At 37.6% G+C, this 23017-nt stretch overlaps 3 protein-coding genes across 3 annotated transcripts; 1 reads left to right on the forward strand and 2 right to left on the reverse strand.

Annotated features, from left to right (window-relative positions):
* The first annotated feature begins 1349 nt into the window (after positions 1–1349).
* LOC114522814 (putative ankyrin repeat protein RF_0580) lies at positions 1350–2006 on the forward strand. The gene has a single exon (XM_028543563.1). It carries the CDS (start codon positions 1350–1352, stop codon positions 2004–2006), a length of 657 nt encoding a protein of 218 aa, XP_028399364.1.
* A 4437-nt stretch (positions 2007–6443) lies between these two features.
* On the reverse strand, positions 6444–10077 carry LOC114522893. Its single transcript, XM_028543672.1, has 2 exons — positions 9009–10077; positions 6444–7120 (listed from the first exon to the last, which is right to left on the reverse strand). Exons 1-2 carry the CDS (start codon positions 10058–10060, stop codon positions 6532–6534), a joined length of 1641 nt encoding a protein of 546 aa, XP_028399473.1. The 5' UTR covers positions 10061–10077; the 3' UTR covers positions 6444–6531.
* Positions 10078–11336: 1259 nt separating this feature from the next.
* LOC114522911 (adhesion G-protein coupled receptor G6-like) lies at positions 11337–18923 on the reverse strand. The gene is made up of 10 exons (XM_028543693.1): positions 18824–18923; positions 17342–17506; positions 16723–16964; positions 16441–16593; positions 15415–15509; positions 13854–14451; positions 13551–13669; positions 13079–13362; positions 12687–12753; positions 11337–12220 (listed from the first exon to the last, which is right to left on the reverse strand). Exons 1-10 carry the CDS (start codon positions 18879–18881, stop codon positions 11626–11628), a joined length of 2376 nt encoding a protein of 791 aa, XP_028399494.1. The 5' UTR covers positions 18882–18923; the 3' UTR covers positions 11337–11625.
* Between the last annotated feature and the right edge of the window lie 4094 nt (positions 18924–23017).

A 23017-nucleotide genomic window follows, 5' to 3' on the forward strand; every position in this document is an offset into this window, starting at 1 on the left:
AAATTATTATCCTTAAATTTCTCTTGTCAATTTGCCAATTGTATTGAGTCAAAACGATTCATTGTATAACTCAAAGACACCGAGAGCAGAAACTTTTGACACTCTTTCAGGCAAAGCATTGCGGTGAATTGTCAAAAACATATTAATTTTCGTTGCTTTAACTGAACAAAGTAGCCGAATTTGATTTACAGCAATACATCCTGTTTCATCAAGCTATAGCACTGGTCAATTCACGTCCTCTTTTTATAAGACCTTTCCCTTGAGTATTGCATGTCAATGGAAACACGTTTGATTAACAGGAATTAATAACATCAATATAACACGAGCAGGATTTTGACAGGCAGCCAATAGGATAATGCTTTATGATTCATGTTTTCCCAACAAGACAACCGTAAGAGTGAATCTCTTTGAAGTGGATTTACGTGTCTTATTCTTTACCGAGTTCAGACACAATAGCAGAAAAAGTGAATCTCGTAACTTTATACTAGTTACTAGTATCGTTCCCGTCCCGTAAAAAACATATATCAGTCTTATCATATAAATATATATAAGTATGCATGGTTTCCGTTTTTTACTACAAATAAAAACTGTGATCGGTTTTCACTTTTTAGAACTGCCGTTGTTTTCTAATTACCATAAGTGGTCGTTTGTAAATAAGTAAGCGAGAAACTCCCGCAGTCAATACTTTTAATTCCCAAAGACGTTGTCATCGGTCAGTGCATGGGTTCAAGTATCTCCTGTGTAACTGCAATAAGTCAGGCACACCTTAGGGCAAGGCATTGTGATTAAATTTCTTAGGAGTGCACACTTCGTGAGCGGATGACGGCATAGCTTAGCCCTGATAAAGGCTAAGCCTTTCTAATACCACGCATTGCTGTCGGCCAGTCAGTTAGTGCTGCCGGAAACTTGGCTTGTGTGTGTGTCAAGTTGATAAGCATTCCGAATAGGTTTCAAAACTTTATTTGTTCGCCGGATTAGTCTTTTCCGCCTCCTGTCTTCGTTAATGAGCAATCATCTGTCACCTTTGTCAACGTTCGACCAATCAGAAGGCAATGCTTTAAACGCCTGGCCAATCAAAAACCGCTTGCGAAAGCATCCTAACTATTAGGTTTCGTCGCATCATATAAAAGAGTGGTCGCTTTTGTATCAGCTCAAAAGGAGTCTAAACGTACTCTATTGTAACTCAGCAGGTTGGCGAACCATTTAGGGGACAACAAACCTTTTAAGACGACTTGTAAAAGACGACACGCGAGATTCAAATCTGTTTGCACTCAGCGTTTAACTACAAGCTAAGCGGCAGAAATTCTACGTATATTTTGAAGACGGACGAGTATTTTGTTATATCCAGTATGCACGACCAGATAAACCGCAACTCAAGGCCAGACTCTTTGTACTCAAGGAGATTTGCGAGACGTTTGCCCGATGGTGGCGTAACGACAGATCAAAATCAAAACAATATTAACGCAAGGAACAGGCCGCTGACTTTCAAAGAAAATATCGCACCGCTCAGCCCGACAATCACGGACTTCAACCGATATTCCTTTCCAATGTCGCCCTGTTCTCCGAGTGGGAAATCCACCAAGAGCTTCTCAGACGCTCTGAACGAGAGCATAAACATTCAGCGGCAGGAGAAACGAACTGTCTCGCTCGTGCCCGAAATTTTACTACACTCGGCCGTGCTGGAGAACAACATCGAGGAAATTTTGAAACTTCTAAAAGTTGACGGAGTCGACGTGAATCGCGGCGCACAACTGGGACTATTCTCGCTGCACCACGCCGCGTTTTCGGGTCTCGAAGAAGTCACGGAGATTTTGGTCGAAAACGGTGCGGACTTCAACATCACGACGCCAGAAGGATTGACCGCCCTCGAAGCGGCAGTTTGCGCTGGGAACTTCGAATGCGCAGAAATTTTAATCAGAAATGGTGCGCCTGTTGACAGCATCAAGGACGGATTTGTTGACCGAAGTTTTTGCAATTTCATCGGCAGTAATTCGATGTCAGCATAAACAGGAAACCTGCGAGCCTTTCGTGGTGGTCAGAACAAGGAAGAACGCCAATTCGATGCCAAAATACCGCCGAGTAAACTGGGTAGCTAGATGAACTCTGTCCATAATTGACCTCTGCAAATTGCTCAAATTATCTTCACCGACAAACAAAATGTTCGCGGGACGGTAATAGTGTCATAATTGCCAATATACTTTTGCAATGAAAACAACTTGATTTGCATTAGTTTACGTTTCGAAACAGCGCGCGAGTTGCCAAATTTCCCATTCTGCATCAGAAAACGAGCTGTGCTTCTAGTATTTTGTGAATTTAAAATTTACGAAATTTATACTCATTTCGGGATGATTTCGCAAAGTAACTCAAAATTTCCACCTTTTTTATTTCATTTCGCCAACCATGTATGGTCCGGCCATAATTTCATATTATGATTCTTTCTGTATTCTCAATTACGGAACACCATTGGCTGGTTTTTTATGATAAGACGAAATCGCCTTCCTGTTGCTGGCTAGCCTGAAGGCAATCTGGCAAAACATTATCAACGCCGAACTCCATATTGAGAACAATCATTCGGTCACTCGACCAAATAGTTAGTACGGGTGGTCAGACTTTTTCATGCTAAAATATATTCGCGTTTATTTTCATTTTCAATCACTTAATAGTGAGAATAAGCGGTGGTCAGAAATTTCTAAACATACATCTGAAGGGATTAAGTTTGCATCAACCACCATATATAGTTTCGATTCCTCTTTTGCAACACAAACGTGTGAAATTTAACTGAGCGGATTTCGTTTCGAGCCAAAGGTTTTCCACACACTCTTGAGAAGACAGAACCCGAAATTCGAATAATATTTCATGTTTTGTATTAATCAAAGTTAAATTTCAGTCGTAATCTAAAAGTCATTTGTTTCGCACGTGCTTTGCGCAATCTTCTGCATGTTTGCGCATGTCTTTTCACACGCGCAACTGCAGACGCATGATTTCACTGGGCAAATTTTGCTTCGCTGCTAGGTTTTGAAACGTAAACAGCCCACACTATCGACGTCTGTGTTACGCGATATGCTAACATATTAATTTCAAACGCGAGATAACAGCAGATTGCTTCTATCAATCGATGAAGTGCAAATTGTCAAAACTGCTATCACGCGAGATCCCACTCATGTGCTATGACGTTGGCGCAAACGGGTTTACTTAGAAGCATCCCGTATATACCCCAGCGAAGGGCGTGAATTTGTGTTTGTTTTACAAAATCTTCGTGTGGCTCGCATTACGGTGGTTTTCGTGACGGAATTAATGGTTTCCGCTATTGAATGCACTTATTCCCATTTAACGAGCTATCAAAACGTGCTGATGAATCAAGTTTAAAAAAAGTCACTGGTGAAATCACGCTAAAATTTTCGTATACTTCGAATAGTTTTAATTCTCGAATTAAATAGCCACAAAGGATTCACGGACATCTAAATTGGTTAACAATAAACGACTTTAAACCCACCGAACAAAAGTACTAAAAATAAGGCAGGATTAAGTATAGCTACGCGATAAAAAATAATAACTTTCGATCCGTAGTCTGTTTCAGAACACTTTCTAGAACGACCGGTATATAATAAGAAACCGTACTTTAACCGGTGTTACCAAATTTCTAAGTTATAGTTTCTTTTATCTCATTAATCATGCATTTGATGTTTTTTGTTATCTGACTACAAAAGATAACATTTAAAAAACCACCAATTGATAGCCACGTGAAGGTTTATTTTGTCTGCAAGAGAATTTATTTATTCAGGGTTGGCAATTTGCATCGCATCTATTAGTAGGTTGTTTCAGGAGCGTCAAACAGCTGAGCGTCGCTGCGGGTCGCGATTGGGGGTCGGTGATTACGGTGCTGAGTGATTTGCATGGGAACTCGTCTCGAAAGTAATATAGGAGTTGAAATTATATGTTAATGTTAGGACTGACACTCGGCTCTACGCGCACTTCTATACGTTTTTATACATGGAAATCATCGCGCTTCATTTGTAAATATTTACCTTGGCCACTTGTAAACAATCAACAACGCTGGAACAGTCGAGAACCGAACATTTACATTTATTTAAATGCAAACTGTTAGATAGAATTGTACATAGAGTAAAAGAATGTCTTATTTATTAAAATCGTTATCTAAAAATATGTATCCTGTTTTTTTTCTTGTCTGGCTGATATTTATTTTAGTGCCCACCACCCATCGGTGGGGAGATTAATTATTTCATTCACAGGAATAGCTATGGGCTGTTTGTGGTTGTGTACTTGTTTTTCAAAATATCGGGAGTAGTATATTAACTATACATATCAACCTATTATATATACTCATTGAGTACTGAGGCCGATAGCAAGAAAGATGGATAGCGCTATATCCACCGGATTGCGATTTTCCCACCGTTTTAAACATGTTTAAAAAGCAATAACATTACACTTTAGGGCTACAGTTATTTGAAAGGGGACACTAAATTCAATTATATCAAGGTTGATTTCAGGTTATACCGAACAACGGGCAATTTCAAAGCGATTGAAAAAAACAGCCGGTATCAGGTGGATAGCGCTATCCGGCTTCGTATTTCAGTTCTAATAAGAAAAATGATAGCGTTGTTACTGAGATGAACAATAAAAAATGAATTCCCAAGCGAACCAGGCATACAGGATCAGCGAGTTACAACCTGATTTCACATCACGTTTTCACGCACGCGTTTGCAGCAAAGAATGAAATTTGCTATCGGTCTTCGAGTAGATTACCAATAATTCGGCACTCGGTCTGTTTGATAACACTCAAGTTTCTAAAGCAGATTCTATCTGCTACATCATAGCTCGGTGACTCTGTCTTCCCGAGAAAATCGGTCACAATTCTCACAGGTTATACTGAATAACAGGCAATTTTAAAGCGATTCACAGTATATATGGTGGACAGCGCTATATCCAGCTTTCATATTTAAATTAGAAAAATGATAGGATTGTTACTGAGATCAACGATAAAAAAAATAAATTCCCAAGCGAAGCATGCAGACATACAGGGTCAGCGAGTTACAAACTGATTTCACATCACGTTTTAATTCATGCACGCGTTCGCAACAATGAGAATGAAATTTGACATCGGTCTTGGTGTAGACTTCCAACTCGGCAATAGTCTGTTTGATGACATTCTAGTTTCTAGAGTAGATTCTCTGCTGCAGCAATCAACATAGATATGTCTCATTGAGAAAATCGGTCAAAATTCTCAACCAAAACCGAAAACATATCAGGAAACGTAACATGTTTTTCAAAGTTTTTTTATCCTCTATGACTATGTACACCCGCAGACGTTCTAATGTAGATCCAGTTGATAAAAAGGAGATCATAAGGGCACTCAATTAATTCTGATTAATTTAACCCATATTGTTATAATCAATTTGACACGGTGATTCAATATCCACACTTAGGCCTGTTTTTCATTTCAGTATCGTAACGTAACGTAACTTAGCGTATTTCTTTGTTTCCGAAGTATTCGACCAGAACTTATGACTTTAAAACAACGGGATACGACACGTTTCGCTACGATTGAAGTGGAAAACGGCATTTACAGTAACAAAATAGCTGACAGAGTTACAATGAGTTGTTTTTCCGCTAGCTTGTTTATTTACATATATGGTGAGGTACAACTGCTGCAGTTTTGAGTTTCTTTGTTTTTTTCAGAAAGTGCACAGGTTTAATCATCGATCATCAGACACAGTGTTTGTGATAGAATGTTGATATCACAAACTCATTCGGATCTTGTCTCGGTATGCTAGCTGCTTTTAAGATGTTAATCTTCGGGAATTTTTTTTATAGTACATTATTATAACTTTGACGTTTAACTGGTGTTCATTTAGGGCATGCCTGCCGGCCGAGCGGTAAAATTCTTTACCGGTTAGCGGGCGGATTATCATTCCGGTTTTCCAAGAATCTCAAACATCATCCTGCCTGCAAGGGCGACGTGCGTCTCAGACATTGTTCAGCAGTTCAGGCAAAGTAATATCTCGTGCATGGTCGCCATCATCTTTGAAGCGGAATTGAGGACTAGTCCCAGTCTCTTTCTATACCGTTTGTCGGCGCGATCGTCAACCGTGAAGACAAAAACCACTTTACCTAAAGATTGCGACTACCAAATTGTCGTTATATGGTTAACATATAATTCGCTGCTTTACACTTAACTACCTTGAATGCGCTGTGTATAGGTATTTTCAGCCAATTGTAGTTATATTCTTCACGGTCACCTACCTCTGAGCCTATGCTGGGGTCGGTTGTATCAAGCCCGTTTAGCTTAATCGGCGGATAAGTCAAAATTAAATAACACTCTTACATCTCTCTTCAATGAGTCAACTTGAATATTGTGCACTGAATATGTAGTTGTAAACAGTATCTTTGTATTAAGGTTAAAAACATTTAGTTTGCTTCTTGAATAAAACGATAGACCTGCTTTCTATTTTGAACTTAACCACCGTTTAAGCTAAACGGGCTTGATACAACCGGCCCTTGAAATTTAGTAATTTACTCTGAGCCTCGTATCAAAGCTTTCAACATATCCAGTTGTTTGATCTCAAAGCGTATTTCATGGCGTTCGCATTTTCTTCGCAATTTTTCTTCCAATTCTATTGCAGTGCTTGTTTTCCCCTTTCTGTAGGCAAGCAATGATTCAGCAAATTTTTGGTACACTTGGCTGCGTTTTGACAAGTCAGACTCTTTGGAAATGCGGCTCAAAATTGTTTCGGCAATGTTAACTTCGGAAATCTTGGGAGCCTCTACTATAATACCATGCTGGTAATAGCCAAGATGACACAGAGCCTTGCGTAACTTGACCTGAGTAATTGTTACACTTTTATCAACTGTGGATATTTCACAAAAGTGGATACATTTGTCCAAGTGGAGTAAGATGTTTTCGCGATCACCTGCGCTATTTTTGCCCGATGATAGGTATATATTGGCTTTCGCGCAGTTGATTTCAGCCCTGTCCTCGTGGTAATCTCCGTTGCTCAACATCAATTCAGCCTCGTGTACCTCTTTTATTGCTTCATCGTCCTTACCACGATCATGTAAAATATATGCTTTGCGGATCTTAACTCGAGCGAATAATGCCAATCTTAAAAAAGGCCAAATCAGTATATATTAGCATAGATATATAAGCCCCGTTTACACTACACTCAATTTATCGGCACGGCACGGCTAAAATTGGTACCCGTACCAAATTTTATTAGTGTTCAGGCTACCAAAACAAAGGCCGAGCACAGATGAAATAGGCACGGGTACCCATTTTAGCCGTGCCGTGCCAATAAATCGAGTGTAGTGTAAACGGGGCTATAGTCTCCTTTTTGCAAACTAACCATTATCACATATCTGAGTTCCATAACAATCTCAACTTAACAACTCCTTCACCAGCATAGCTGGAATAGTTTAGGATTGCCCTTAAATTGTCCAACGCCTATCTGTCTCTTTTAGACACAAGTCACAAAACGAAGTTTTTAAAAACTTTGTTAGGCTATTAGTAAAGTAATGTGGCGTTGTTATTCAGGGTGTTTAAAAAAATGAAATCGCTACTTTAACATGTCGCAACGCATTAAATATTAAATTGAAAGGTTTAAATTTTACCATGGACACTTACAGGACTGATTGATTTTATTAAAGAGTGATTTTATTATCCATGAACACACACTGAACAATGCAGTCTCAAGAGCCCTGTGGCACACCTTGGTTACAGATACTGGAAATTGCACAGTGGCATTTACTTGTCTGCATTCACAAAAATTTTTGATGATAACTTGCGCTTTCATGCAATGATACTAGGTGTTTATATTAAACAGTGTTATTATAACAAGTACCATAGTGTACCATATCTTAAAAACTTTTATGCTTCAGATTTTGCCTCTATTTTATTGCTAAACATTTACTATTAAAAGTTCCTTAGTAAATTTCCCTTATGAATTTCCCTTTCAACAACCCCCAGTACTTCCACTACTTTTATTTCTATTATGGTGCCTGTGTCCTACATTAAGCATATGCCTCATGAATAGGAAAAGTGTAATGACAAAATAGTAACTAACACCTTTACCATCCAGAAATTAACTTAAACAGGTTTTGCAATTGGGATCATAAAAGCCTGGGGTCAGTTGTATGAAGGCTGGATCTAGCACTACCCACCAGATGGTGATTTTTTCTAGTGCAACCATGAACCAGTAAACATGCATTCAGCTTTGTGGAAAAAACATACACAAAGCAGAAAAGCAGAGCCATAACTAGACCGCTTAATTGGGGTGTGTATATTCATATATTCATGTTTATATACCATAAGCACAAAAAGAATAGAAAAGAAATCAGTCAGGCATAAGACAGATGTATGAATATACCGGTACATCTCCCAATTAAGCAGTGCAGTAGCTATATGGCCCCGCTTGGCCACTTCTCTGTTTTGGGAGTTTTTCCACACACATGAATTTCATGCATGTTTACTGGTTTGTGCAGGGGCGCCGGAATATCAATAATAACGGGGGCAGATATTCATATATTCGTGTTCGCAAATCGTAAAAACAATCGATTTCAAAAGGAGTTAATAATGCAGAACACGAATATATGAATATCTGCCCCCGCTATTATCGATATTCCGGCGCCCCTGGGTTAGTGGTTCCACTACATAATCTCCTTGTGCAGTAAACATTCTCTTTAGTTACTTCGTTTGTCGATTAAGCTACACAAGGTTTTAAAATAAAGCTGGATTTATGGAATTACCTGCATTTGGGCAAGAAAGAAAGATGTGATAAAAATTTTGGTAAAGATGCAGTTTGTTATTTGTTTATAACAAACAAAGTGGTACGTGTTATAAACCGATTTCTCATAGTTTAATAAATGTAAAAAGCTACACCATAACTGAAAACCTCTAAACCTAAGAAATAAAAACTGGAAATGGGGAGAGTTGGTTGGGTTTTAAATTACTTAATGTGTATTAATATTTGAAAATCAGCTGCTATTTCACTTACCCATATTGTGTACCCAAGAGATCTTTGGCAGTTAAACTATTGAGAGCATCAAAACTTTCATCTTTTCTTGATTGATGACTGAGTGATACTGCTGATTGGATAGCAGCAAACATCTTTATGTCTAGATTATCATCAAATCCCTTGAGGAACATGCTAAGTTCATCCCAACAAAAATTGTATGACATAGAATTTGATCCATTCATTAGCTTAATATATCTTGAACTGTGGAAAATTGATGGCTTAAAACAGGATGGCACCAAGTCAACTGGACTTGACAACTCATGTTCCAGTCTGTTGATTCGATGTGAAACCGATGAAATGATTTCACTGTTTTCAAAGGTCCCAGGGCATGCAATGGCATAATTTTTCCCACCTTTGGGTTCAGATATGTTCATCTTCCTCTCCAGTGTTTTGAGATTTTCATCAATTAAGAGTAAGCTATTATGATCTTCCTGAAGCAATTTCTTATACTTTACAAGATCATCAGTTACGAATTCGGTTTCTGTTCGCAACAATCTCAAATCTTTAACCAAAGGATCTGACCTTGTGTGGAGTAAGTCCTGCACCCCTTGTTCCAAAATACCAAAGTTTCTCATGAAACTTGTGCGAGAAATTGAGGCTTCGCAAGCATGTGCAAAAACTCTATTTCTAACCTGCTTTATTTTGTGTATAGCAGTATTCACTGTTCCCCAGTGTGAACGGTAACGTATACCGTTTAAAGCATGAGAGTAGAGGAAAGCAAATACCAAAGTCGTAACGTCCCATTCTTCTACATCTCCACGTTTCAAATGATCCTTGATTGATTGACACTCCTTTGCAAATTTTGGGTCGTACAGACGTGAGTGCCGAGATAGTTGTTCTTCTGCAAGCATCTTTCTTCCGCTCGTTCCATCATCTCGCCATGGCTTAGATGGATAAAGACGGTTCCATTCTCGCCTAAATGCTTTTCTTAGAGCGGCAGTGGAATAACCTATAACTCCTTTGGCTAACCTAAAATATCTTAGTTCTCCCTCGGTATAAATGTTCATGATTATTCCAGCGCATTGGCGCATTTGATGCAAACGAAACAAGGAAGTGCAAGGAGAGAAAGGAGAGCAGAAACTCGTTCAAGAATGCAAGACTAGGAACTAGTCTGTGGCTATCGCCCACTGAGTTATATACTACACACATATATATGTGAACCTTTGGAACCCCAATTAGAAAGAATAATACGAGTATACAACGTTTTTAGCTTGCATTAGTATATGCTCTGTAAGCTGACGAGGCGCGCATTAGATTATAGCTATTATCAGTATTATGTACATAAGCCTGACAAGCGCTGGATGAAATTACTGGTCTGGCACTCGATAAAACAACAACTGCCTTCAGTCAAATTCACACTTGCAATTTTTTATTTTTTTATTAAAAATTTATTAAACCACTCACTTCGATTAGACCATTGAATTTACATAAATTTAACCTTTTTTTTGCCTTTTTTACAGTGATATGTGCAGAATAATCCCCGTCCAACTTCATTATAAAGAAAAGAAAAACGCAGAAAGGAAAAAAAGAAATACCTGAACACAAACTGGAAGGACCTTCAAGGTTCAGCCAAACACAAAAAAGGAATTACTTACCGACAACCACAGCGGAACAACTGACCATGCGAGCAAGCCAGGCCACCAGGAGGATGCAGCCAGGGACCACCACCAGAATGTCCATATCGTCCAGGCCACGGATACCAAACGACTTCCAGGGCAACGACTTTGACGGCTGCTTCTTTTGCTTCTGAATTCTGTCTTCTATCTTCTTATCACGATTTACTAGGCCTAAAAGCCCAGATTATCTCGCCTCTACCCGCCTAGCTTTATTGCCAAGCGGCCAGCAAGCAAAACCCGGTGGCGGCAACCACGTGCCTTTGGTGCGCGCGCAGAGCAGAAGAACGAAGCCGGCGAAGGCCAGTGAGCCTTGGACAGGCAAAGGCCAGCAAAATAGATATAGCGTTTCCCTTTCTTCACAGAATAAATGAAATCAGTTATTTACCCTGTGCTTCCATTCAGTGCCAAATGTCGCGCGATCGAATTTTTACGATCCCTTTTCTTTGAAATATACACAATCAGGCGGAACTATTCGCATTAGACGAGCTTGATCGAACACATTTGAAAAGAAAGCGATCGCAAAAAACCGATCGCTAACTTAAATTTCGGCCCGCGTGTCACCGGTACTTTAAATTGCTAAAATACCGCATGCATATGCTTTGTGTATTTACGAACATAAACTCTACTCTAGCTCATATTTATTTAGAAGTACAGCAAACCAAGCCATGTAAGTATTTTGCAATTTCTTGATATTTTGAGAAATACAGCGATTTGGCTTTAATGAGGATTAACTGCCTACGATTTTGTTGAAAATATCAATTTTAATTTAGCGAAAGAGCGAGAAAAAAGAATCCAAGGTACACACTAAGTACTTGTTACATAACGGGCAATCTAAATTATTTTCCCTTTCCCCGCGCCATTTTAACTAACAAAATGTATTTTGAATCTTGCGAACTAACACATTCGTGATATGATTTTCCCCATTTTTTTTTTGGCACTTACAAACCCGTTAAACTGTTTTGGGTATAGTCCATACATCGTCAATAAATTTCAGATGGGGCGTCCAGATGCTCTTTGCCTTTGTAATTTGCTTCATCAGGTTTCTCGATACTCTTCCAAGGGCTCACAATAGCCCGATTATCATTACTTACATTGAAAAATTTTCTTTCACTCGTAGCTGGTGTCGACTGATTGGTGGTAGTATCAGCTATGTTATTGAAATGGGAGCTGTCTCCTTCCCGACGTTTTAACTGATTTGAACGACTTTGAGGACGATTATGTACGATCGGATTTTGTACACGAAGATTTTGCCTGGTTCCACTGGGTAGAACAACAAAGAAGATGAACACGAACAGACCTTGGAGTGTGTTAAAAATGCAAAACAAGTATTGAAACACTGGTTTAGCATCTCCAATGGCGAGAATACCGAAAAGCCAGGTCAAACCGAGCAGTACCATAATCGCAATTCCCCGTCTAGCATGCTGAAATCCTGTCGTTTTTTTGTCTGAGGTTAGTTTGGCACCGGACGTGAGCAATGAGCGAATGATAAAGTAAAATGCCACGATGTTGCCAACCAGGATAAGAACAATTGGGGCCAAAAACGCCACGATAAACGGTACTCCGTGTAATCGACAGCTAAAAGGCACGAAGCTTTGGTTAATCATGAATATCATTAATGGTGAAATATAGAGATTATTAAAAAAAGTAATTATTAATATAAGTAAATATTTCTCAAATTAAGCTAATTTTTTTTACAAAATAGTTACTATATTTCTTGTTTTAAGATTATTTTTCTCCAAAATTTCTTGTTTTAAGAAAACATTTTTTTCTTAAAACAAGAAAATATTTTCTTGATATGTTTTCTTAGCGAGAAATTATTTCTTGCTATTCTCCCATGAAAATTTTTCTCATTTCAAGATAAAAAATCTTAAAATGAGTTTTTTTCTCTCAAAATAAGAAAGCGACTTTCTGGTGTGTACCCACCCGTGGAAACATTTGGGAAAAGAAATTTCCTTTTCCTCCAACAAAATGTTCAATCTTAAAATAAAAACGACACACGTCGCGAGCTCCGAAGTGCAATATTTATACTAATTCTACTTACTAGGTTTTGTCGCCATACTTATCCAGGGTGAAAATCGCCGTTATACTAACTATCAGAGCTGGGGTGCCTGAAGTGCAACGTTGACAAATCAAGTTAATGAATATAATTACTTAAATTACGAAATAATAGTAGTAACATGCATATAGTCGTTAGTATAATATTTATCGTTTTCATTGTCAGATATTTATGATTTTCTACTAGGAGGGTAACTTCGCATTAAACGTGGTATAATAACTGCCATAAATAAACGAAAAAAAAAATTATACCACATTCAATGCGACTAGATGTCCATATGTAACGCGGCTCTTTGGTTTAACTGGAGAATGACGGGCAGTTTTGCAAATTTCGAAACCACGGCTCGCCTCGGGAAGATATAACAATTGAAACCTTACCCCATGCAAAAAGACAGCACTTTATCATGAACTTGGTTTTGGAAAGGCGCGAATGAGTGAACACTCTCACAAATGCCTGGTACATATTGAATGCTTGTACTGCCATCCAGAAGAATGTCACCAACAACAGGTAATGAATGGCGATTGACGCTGCTCGACAGCCAACTATTGGTAATGACGTTGCCTTTGACCTCTCAACAGCAGCCAGGAATACAATCAACGTTAATGACAAAGCAACGCAGAAATTCAGCAGAATCTGGCTTGGAACTTGATTTCGAAGATTCCTGATATAAAAAGTTCGAATATTGAATATAGAGAGAACTTTTCTAAACACGCAAGCACAGTTCGATTGGTCTGTGGGTCAGTTTCGTAGGTTCATTTTGAGCAATAAACTTTGAAAATTTTGAACTCGTAAAAAAATAACATTCCGGAATATAATGTTTTTCTGCAAGTTATTAGAATTCATATTTACCTTAATATTAGAATCATAGTGATTGTCAAAGTTAGCCCGATCAGTGATAGCCCACAACCAACGTAACTAACTATACCAAGAATTTTATCATGTACAGTTTTCTCTCCTGGATAGACATCCTAAAAAATATTATTTAAATCGTCTTTACTCTATTCAACAGGTGTTCCAATTATACAAGCGCCGGATTTAACTTGAGACGGTGTTCTGAACCCCCCCCCGACCTCGTACCCAGGCTGTTTCTGAAAAGGGGCGGCGTCATCATTTGTATCATGATTTTAAATAATCGATAATTAATAATCTTACCATCAACATTGCAAAGTTAGTGAAGTGATTACAACTACAAAGCACCCTTCCATCTTCAAGAACGCGTTCAAACTTGCAACCTTCCTGCGACCAATCCCCTATGTTGAGATCCCAGTAAGAGCACAGAGTGCTTTTCGTGTCCCCTGGTTCGATCATTGGCAGTGCAATATAAACTGGAACGCTCAAATTTTCAACAGATAATCCTTTGATACTTCCAGCAATTACAAGACTATTCAGGCGACTTGACGTCGTACTCGTATCCGCCAATGACAGTCTAAAAAACTTTGTTTCTTTGTAGAGTAAAAAAATCACTACCTGGTTTGCGGAACTGTTTTTGTACGTTGTCTCATTGAATATGGACCGAGGAACAATCAGAGAAGGAGATAAAGTGTCCGAAACGCCATCACCTAATTTTTTTGAGGTGCTATTTTTCTCTAATTTATCAGGTTCTTTGATGATTCCGGAGAAATTAAGCCCACTAAAGTTTTGCGGCTTCAGGGCTTGTAAGTTAATAAGGAAGTTTCTTTCGGCCTTATCAATTGTTCCTTCGGGACCGATATCTAATGATTCTGCGACCATGTTCAAGGCTTCGACAATCCTGATAAAGATAGAATAATACATGTTGATTCTGTTGTGCATGCTGTTGTGTTGAACGATGGGTAGCGCAATTGCAAACGTGAGGTAGATATTGGGGTGGATATTTGTCAAGACCTCAAGAACTAGTTAAAATTCGTGCTACGCACTCGCCATTGTAAATACCCATACAGATCGGCCGTGCGCGAGTATTTTAACGTTCTTGTGAAATGAATTAAGCTTAATGCATAGTGGGGCAGGTGTGTAGCAAAGTTTAAATACTAATTAAGACTATAACTGTATCAAAGTTAATAATATGAATTAGTAATTGATAAGACCTTTATGATGAATTACAGATGCATGTGCACATGTGACCAAAATACTGCGCATGTAATGTTTGGAAGTTAGAAGTTAGTTTATGAATTTTACAAATTTTGTTATCAGTCTGTTATAGGCCAGAATATTGATATCTGTCGCATTAAGCAACGGAATTTGGGGCCGACGTCCTAAACATTATTGCTACGTTGTCAATAGGACGACATCTACTTTATTTCTTTGAAATCCAAACTGTAGAAGATACTGATGTACATAAAAAATGTTAGTAGCGCTTGTTGTCTTGCGAGGAACAAGATATGTTACGTCATTAATTAGAAGTCAGCCATGCATGACTCATAAAATGAACTGGAGTTAGTTTACTTAGTTATTCAAATGAAGAAACAAAGCGTCAAGAATTCAAGAAATAAATTCATAATGATATATATATTCGTTTCGTCTTCTGACTGGCTGATTGCCACTAAAAGCCTTAATTTCTCGGTATATTAATATTGCCAAGATATATATATATACCCAGTTGAACATATAACAGGAAGATTTTAAAACAGTAAAAAATGATAAATCAGTCGTTCAATGAAAGAGATCAGAAAAAGCTTTTTAATATTTGGGGGTATTATTCATTGGTGCTCTTTTTTTCACACTCTTCCTCCGTTACCTTGATGAAGAATTCTGCTTCTCTTGACCCTTTAAGAGATCCCCTATTTCGGCGTCCAGTACATTGTCTACTGTGGCCAGAAAATCGTCGAGAATCTACAAAAACCACAACAAACTGGAATTTTTTTCTTCTTGCAAAAATACTCTGTAGAGTCCTGGGGTCGGTTGTTCAAAAGCCGGTTAGCTTTACCCCGGGTTAACTCAAATTTTTACATCAATTTTTTTACTCGCTCGTTTATGAAGCTGAACATGTTTTTTCATAAATATTTTGTGGATTAATAAAAGTCTTATTTTTGTAAAGTCTTGACACAAACAGTGGTTCCGAAGCATATAAACCAAAACAGCGGAGTAAAATTTAACCCAAGGGTTAGCGCTAACCTAGCTTTGAACAACCAGCCCCTGCAGGATGAGCGCCCGCGAGCATGCAATATCGTAGAATTGGAACTTTTTTCAAATTAGAACTAGTTGCGATCATATGGCACTTATATTCCCTCACAATTATATTTCCTCCATTATATTCCCTCAGAGTTATTTTGATCATGCATGAATCCGAATATTATGGCCGATGGGATGATCATTTATAAACACAAATATTTTGCCACAACATTTTGTGTCTTTTTTGTCATTTTTTTATAACAATTCTAAAACATCTGAGTTTGTTATATGAATATTTTTGTTTACATTTGTATAATAAATTCTATATTTTACGGCGATCATGAATATATTCTTACCATTGCACTGATAAGCATTCATTGATTAAACTTTGTTTACACTATATACCGCATTATAGCATGATCATTTCAGCAATTTAAAATCAGTATTAAGCCATGTCAAAGTGAGTCATGCAGTCTAGTATGATAGCAAGATTGCTTTTACCAAATTAAAAAGTTCTGAGGACAGAGATGCCGAAAACAACCTAAGCTGATGTCGCGACCATGTGAATCCCGTATAGTGTAAACGTGGTTTGAACTATGGTCTAAGTTAAAAAAAGAAAAACAGCTACATGAATCAATCATATTATTCCAACCTCGTTTGCTTTCTCCCCCACCGCAGCAATGTTTCCTAATATTGTGGCGATATTGACAATGTCTCCAGCTCGAAGAGTGCTCTCTTCATCAACAACCGACAAGTTTTTCAACTGTTTGGATATTTTGACAACGTTGCTAACGTTTACTTTTGTCTGAAAATTCAAGCAATATATGTTGAAAAAATGTATAGAATTTTACGAGGTGCAGGAATTCGAGCAAAGTTAAGCATCATCATTAATTTTATGAGCAAGAAAGGGTGAAGAACATAAAACATAACTTACCTGCGCCAATAGGAAGACCTTTCCACTGCGAGGGTTTTGTGAATCGCATCCTGTGACCTCAATTGTACCCCACGCACCTCCACTTTTCGTTTTGTTGGAATACAAGCACTCACGACTCGCGTTGGAGTTCTTGTTGTAAGGACAAGCATGTCTATAACCATTTCCAGCTGGGGTTTTTGGCCACGTGAACACTCCATAGGCTTCGCGTGAACCAACTTCTTCCCTTGGGCAGAAACCTTTTACTGAAGAGGTCGGGGAAAGGAATAACTATAAGTGACAATTCTTGGGCCGGGTATAGAACTATAATTCTATAGGCTCAGCTTCTGACCCATCAACTGCTGCTGGCTGAAACTATTAACGGCTACACATGCAGTTTAAGGGTGATGTCTCAAATGTATACTTTATTTGAAATCTTTAACATTTTGTCCCTTCTTCTAATATTCGAAAATAAAAAGACGCATTAATGATAGTGGAGCTAGAATTTCTAGAAATGATACAATTTGTGAATACTATATATATACATTTTTTGTTTTTCGCTCAAAAAAGCAAGAATGCAGGACCCGCGACCACAAGAAGGTACATATATATTAAACGCAATATTTTAGGAATCATTACTAACCTATTGTAGGACCAGGTGTCCGCGAGGAAGGAACACTAACTACCGCAGTAGCTGCATAGGGCAAAATAGTGCTAATAGATAGTATTAGACTCGTTGTATGACTTGCTTCCAGGGTAGAGCTCGAGTTAAATGATGAGTTAAACTGTGCGACCGTCCTTGATATATCTGCAATGTACAACTGTAAATAAATTTCAAGCCGCGCGTCTTAAGAATTTAAAATCAAAAGAAAATTTTAGGATTCACTAAATGCGAATTGTATATGATCATCCATAATAATAAATAATACATTTATATCCATGCAAAAGAACTACTTGCATGCATGTGGTGTGCATATCTCTACTTTTCAAGGCGGTAGAGAAGATGGTGAACCCAGCAAAGAGTAGGAATGCATAAATTATAGAGTAACTGGCAAACATAGGCTCTGGTTTCAGAGTGAGTTTACTTAGGTTGCGTACAAAATAAACCAAGTCAAAACTGGTTCGTAAATCATGCTGAGCACAGTTCCTTTGTACTACCTCCAAGGTTGTGACTTGGCTGGCTCTCTTTTTTTGTCCTGCTTCATGTTTTCATGTGAGCCCGTTGACTGAGGCGAGATCTCGTCTCGTTCATGCGGGATCTCGCCAGAGCCGGGCTGGCCCTGTTTCATATATTATATGAAGTAATTTTACAAATAAAGTGAAATAATATGTAAAGCGAGATCCCGGCACTGCCGAGCTAGCCCGGCTAAACCGGACACTAGCAAATATAATTAGAGCTAAACAAAGCGTCTGTTTGCATTGGGAATGTACCCCACCGTTTCTTGGTTTGCATGTTCACTTTCTGACAGAGGATTAGCTTTCAACACATTTGGGATGTGATTATAGGCCTTATAGTTGGTTGAATCTCTTGAATTACGATTCGTCGAGTGCCAACCCTGTTTGAGCTTGCATGGGCATTCATTTTCGGCCATCGCTATAGAAACTGAGTTGGAAGAATGTATATTCACATGTTCGTCTTATACCCGACTGATATTGTTTTAATGATATTGTTCCTTCATGTATGTAATCATAATTAACACCCTTGCGCCCTTGGTAGTTCAGTGCAATATACCAAGACGCTGCATGAAAGTAAAAATCAATGTTGTAATGATTGCTATCATGCATATATAGTTATATTCACATAATAAGAAACCAAAACTCGGCAGTTTGTACTCAAAAACGACAAACAGCGTGATTAAAACACAGGAGGAGTTTTGATGAAGGAGAACCGCACACTGATTTTTACTTTTATCCTTGTCAGAAATACCGTGAAATAATTATCCAAGCTTCAATGTTTCTAAGTATAATGAGATGAAGGTCTCCGAAATGCCGTAGATTCGTATTATTTGTAATGAATTAAACCAGGAAATAGTAATGCTAAGTGGGAACTGATTAAAGCATAAAATAAAGGGTCTGAATCACTCGATGTTATACAATAAGTTCGAAATTTATTTACGTCACTCACCCAGACATAAGAGTAAAAATACTGCAGTTTCTACACTTGGATATCGGGATTGATACATTCTTTCCAGTCGAAATTGCACTAATTATTTGCTTTTCTTTCGTCGTGGTTAACGCAGTTAGAGTTATTCCTTTTTCGGACAGTCTTTTCCGCGAAAAATTTCCTTTATGGCATTATATGCGTGGGCGCAGATATATAAGCGTATATCTCTCTCCGGACTGCCAGCTCGTGATTGGCGGAAAATTGAAGGAATGTATATATAGTCTTATCTGATTGGTTGCTTCAAAATCTAATTAAATTACGTGGTTGAAAAACAGGATGTAAAATAAAGTTCGTGATGAAACTCTTGCATGACTTTTAATACAATAATTATGTGATTTTAATCGACTGTGCATCGGTTAAAGTTAATTATTCGCCGCCTAAATCCACAGAAGATGAAATTATATTAAATCATTATCAATGTAAAGAAAATGTTTTTTAAAGCAGGAACTAGCAGCGCTAAAGGCCAAAGTCAATTGTTTGGCGTCTAAATCCACGGCAAATAAAATTATAAACCTTTTTCAAACACAGACAAAATGTTTGGAACCGTGCATAAATCACTATCAAACAATGCAAACAAAGCCGCGTCCACATGTAAACATAAAAACGATCCGAAAACGATATAAGCGTAAAGTTATTTGATCCTGCAAAACACCGTCATGTTTTCCGTCCGCGTATATCACGGGTTGGATGTCGAATTTAAAACAAAAATCTACCAAATGCAGAACGAAAAACAAAAATGAAAACTTTGTTTGGACAGATGACAAGCCCGAACTCCTAAATACAGGGTGTCTCAAAAAAAACGCAAAGCGCAATAAAGCTTGCTCTAAAGCATCTATTGCTCTAAAGCGCAATAGATAAGCACCTCTGGGAATTGAAAATGAAATTGAAAATCCTTCATTTGAAATTCTAAAAGTAATTTTAGCTGAACTATGGTGCAAATCCGAACAATATTAATATTCTTGCATATCTAAGTGGTTGCGTTTTTTTGAGACACCCTGTATAGTTCTTGAGTATCTATTAAATGCATGTCGTGTATAAAAAAATGTGTGTAACCATATTCCGATATTTTCGACATGTTTCTGGCGTAAAATACTTAAAAGGATTCGCGAAGCCTTTCACTCACCATGAAAATAAGCCAAGTAAGACTCAGTTGACGCCAATATAGCATTATAAAGTTGAGCATAAGCCATGCACATGCAAGGCTTGAAACAGGCCTCATTAAATGAGTCATTAATATGGTAAAGATTTGATGCCTGATGCGTCATCGTTTTAAATTTATCCGGCAATTAGCCCTCCACACGTATCAGCTCAGCCATCGTTTCAAATTTTTCCGGCACTTGGTACAGCGTTTTCAGATTCTTTCGTTTTTCAGTGGGCGAAAGCGGAATACGTGTGGACGGTAGAATATTCTTGCGTTTTCAAATTCTTCCGGTATTCCGTGTGAACGGGGGCCTTTATTAGCAAGTATATTGTTATATGCTTGACACTGTGAAATAGTTGATTTTCGTCAGAACACGACTAAGTAATAATATAACCTCCAATCACAATCAAGCACTAGTGACATGTTATTATTATTATTATTATTATTATTATTATTATTATTATTATTATTATTATTATTATTATTATTATTATTATTATTATTGAATTAAGAATTGTGGAAATCCACCAACAACCATACAAATATCCAATATGACATATACCACTCCACCAAAGACGTTTTAAAAGAGTTTCGCTCTGGTCATGAAGATAGACTTCAAAACCGCCTGACTAATCAAGGATCCTTTTTCTCGAGTATTACCAAGTTCGCCTTACCACATCTCAACAAGGTCTGGTCATCAGCTCAATCAAAACTTCCTAAAAACATTTACAACTTTACCATACGCTATATAAACAACTCTCTTCCCACGCGAAAAAATCTTCATAGATGGGGAATATCTTCAAGTCCAGAATGTTCTTTTTGTCTCAACCCAGAATCATTATTACATGTGGTCGCTGGTTGTCAATCCTACCTGGAACGTTTTACGTGGAGGCACGACTCGATCCTCAATTTTCTTGCCAATACTGTACAAACTACAGTCCATCACTCTAATCTATTTGTTGATCTACCGGGCTTCAAAAATCCATCCATCCTAACTGGTGAATCGTATCGTCCTGATCTATTAATATCACATCCGGATGGCACCCTCTATGTGGTTGAACTGACCGTTGGCCATGAAACAAACCTTCACAACAACGTTAAGCGGAAAGAACACAAATATAGAGAACTGGTACAAGAACAAAAACAGCATTTCTATGACGTTAAATTAATTAATCTTTCAATAAGCTCATTAGGTGTTTTTGCAAGTGAGTGCTCTAGTTTCTTGGATATGTTAGGTAAGATTGGGCTCGACAAGAAATATCAAACATATTGCATAAATAAAATGACAACAATAGCTATCAGAAGTACTTATTATATATTTTGTTGTCGAAATAAGGAATGGGGAAGCCCAGAAATGTTAGCTTTTTGAAACATTTTGTATAAAAAATTCGCATGCTTTACTTAGGTTATAGTCATTTAATAGTCGTTACTATATATAAAAACATATTATTCAGTTGTGATTCAAGTAGCCAATTATGAATTACCTAATTAAGCGAGATTTATAATTGCATAAGTATATGTAAATAAGAAAACCTTTAATAAAGTTTCCATTATTATTATTATTATATTATATATTATTTATTATTTATTATTATTATATTATTATTATTATATTATTATATAATCCAAGCGGTCTGGTTTCTGGTCTGTTCCTGATGAATGGAAGAAAGCTTGTACTATATTAATACACAAGAAAAATGATACTAATCTTCCTGAAAACTTTCGTCCAATAACTCTTCAATCCGTGCCGTTGAAAGTATTCACTTCATGTATCCGTAATGCAATGTTTTCGTATTTGATTGCTAATAACTTCACCGAACACAGAATTCAGAAAGGATTCACTCCTCATATATCGGGAACATTTGAACACACAGCTCAAATGGCCTATATTATTAACCAAGCACGAATAAGACAGCGATCTCTCGTCATAACCCTACTTGATCTCAAAAATGCTTTTGGAGAGGTACACCATAATCTGATTCAATCTGTCCTTGGCTATCATCACATACCTGATCATATTCAACACATAATTAAAAGTCTTTATACAAATTTTAGAACATCAATCATCACACCTGATTTTAGTACCCCATTTATAAACGTAACTCGTGGAGTTTTACAAGGTGATTGCCTCAGTCCATTGTTATTCAACTTATGCTTCAACACCTTTATCCAGCACATAAAGTCGGAAAAATATCAACAATTTGGTTTTTCGTATAAACTTCTCAACCCGGTTCATTGGTTTCAATTTGCCGACGACGCAGCTGTAATAACCAGCCAAGAATCTGAAAATCAAATCCTACTAAATCGTTTTGCGATCTGGTGTCAATGGTCAGACATGATCATACGAGTGGACAAATGCAGTACCTTTGGCATCAAGAAAGCTCTCACTAAATCAATTCAATACCTCCCGAAGTTATTCATTAATAGATGCTTAATCCCAGTTACGCAAATTGGTCAATCATTTTGTTATTTAGGAAGATTCTTCAATTACGAAATGACAAATGACGAACACAAATCAGAATTACTCTCCTTATTCACCGGCCTGATGAAAGATATAGATCTGAAGCCACTGCACCCAAAATATAAAATTCTTTTATACAGCCGTTATGTACTTTCAAAACTCTCGTGGCATCTCACAGTAGCATCCATTCAAAAAACCTGGATTTCTGAAAACCTGGACTCAGTTTTCAAACAGTACATCCGAAAATGGCTTGAACTCCCTATCTCTGGATCGCTTAGTTACGTTTACCTAACTAGAAACAAATTTGGTCTTAACATCATTCCTCCTTCTACTAAATTCAACCAATGTCAAACAACTATCCGCAGTGTCTTGAAATCTTCTCCTAACGAATCAATAAAACACCTATGGAAATCTTCTTCTAATCATACTAACACTCAATATGATAAATATAATTCAACGAAAGAAGTTGTTAAGTCATTCAGAAAAAGTCAAGAAGATAAATTAGAAAATCAACTGAAATGTCAAGGTTCGTTCTTTTCCAGCATAACAAAAT

This window comes from Dendronephthya gigantea, unplaced genomic scaffold, assembly GCF_004324835.1.
Source record: "Dendronephthya gigantea isolate DGI-Jeju-01 unplaced genomic scaffold, DenGig_1.0 000024F, whole genome shotgun sequence".
Classification (NCBI taxonomy): Eukaryota; Metazoa; Cnidaria; class Anthozoa; order Malacalcyonacea; family Nephtheidae; genus Dendronephthya; species Dendronephthya gigantea.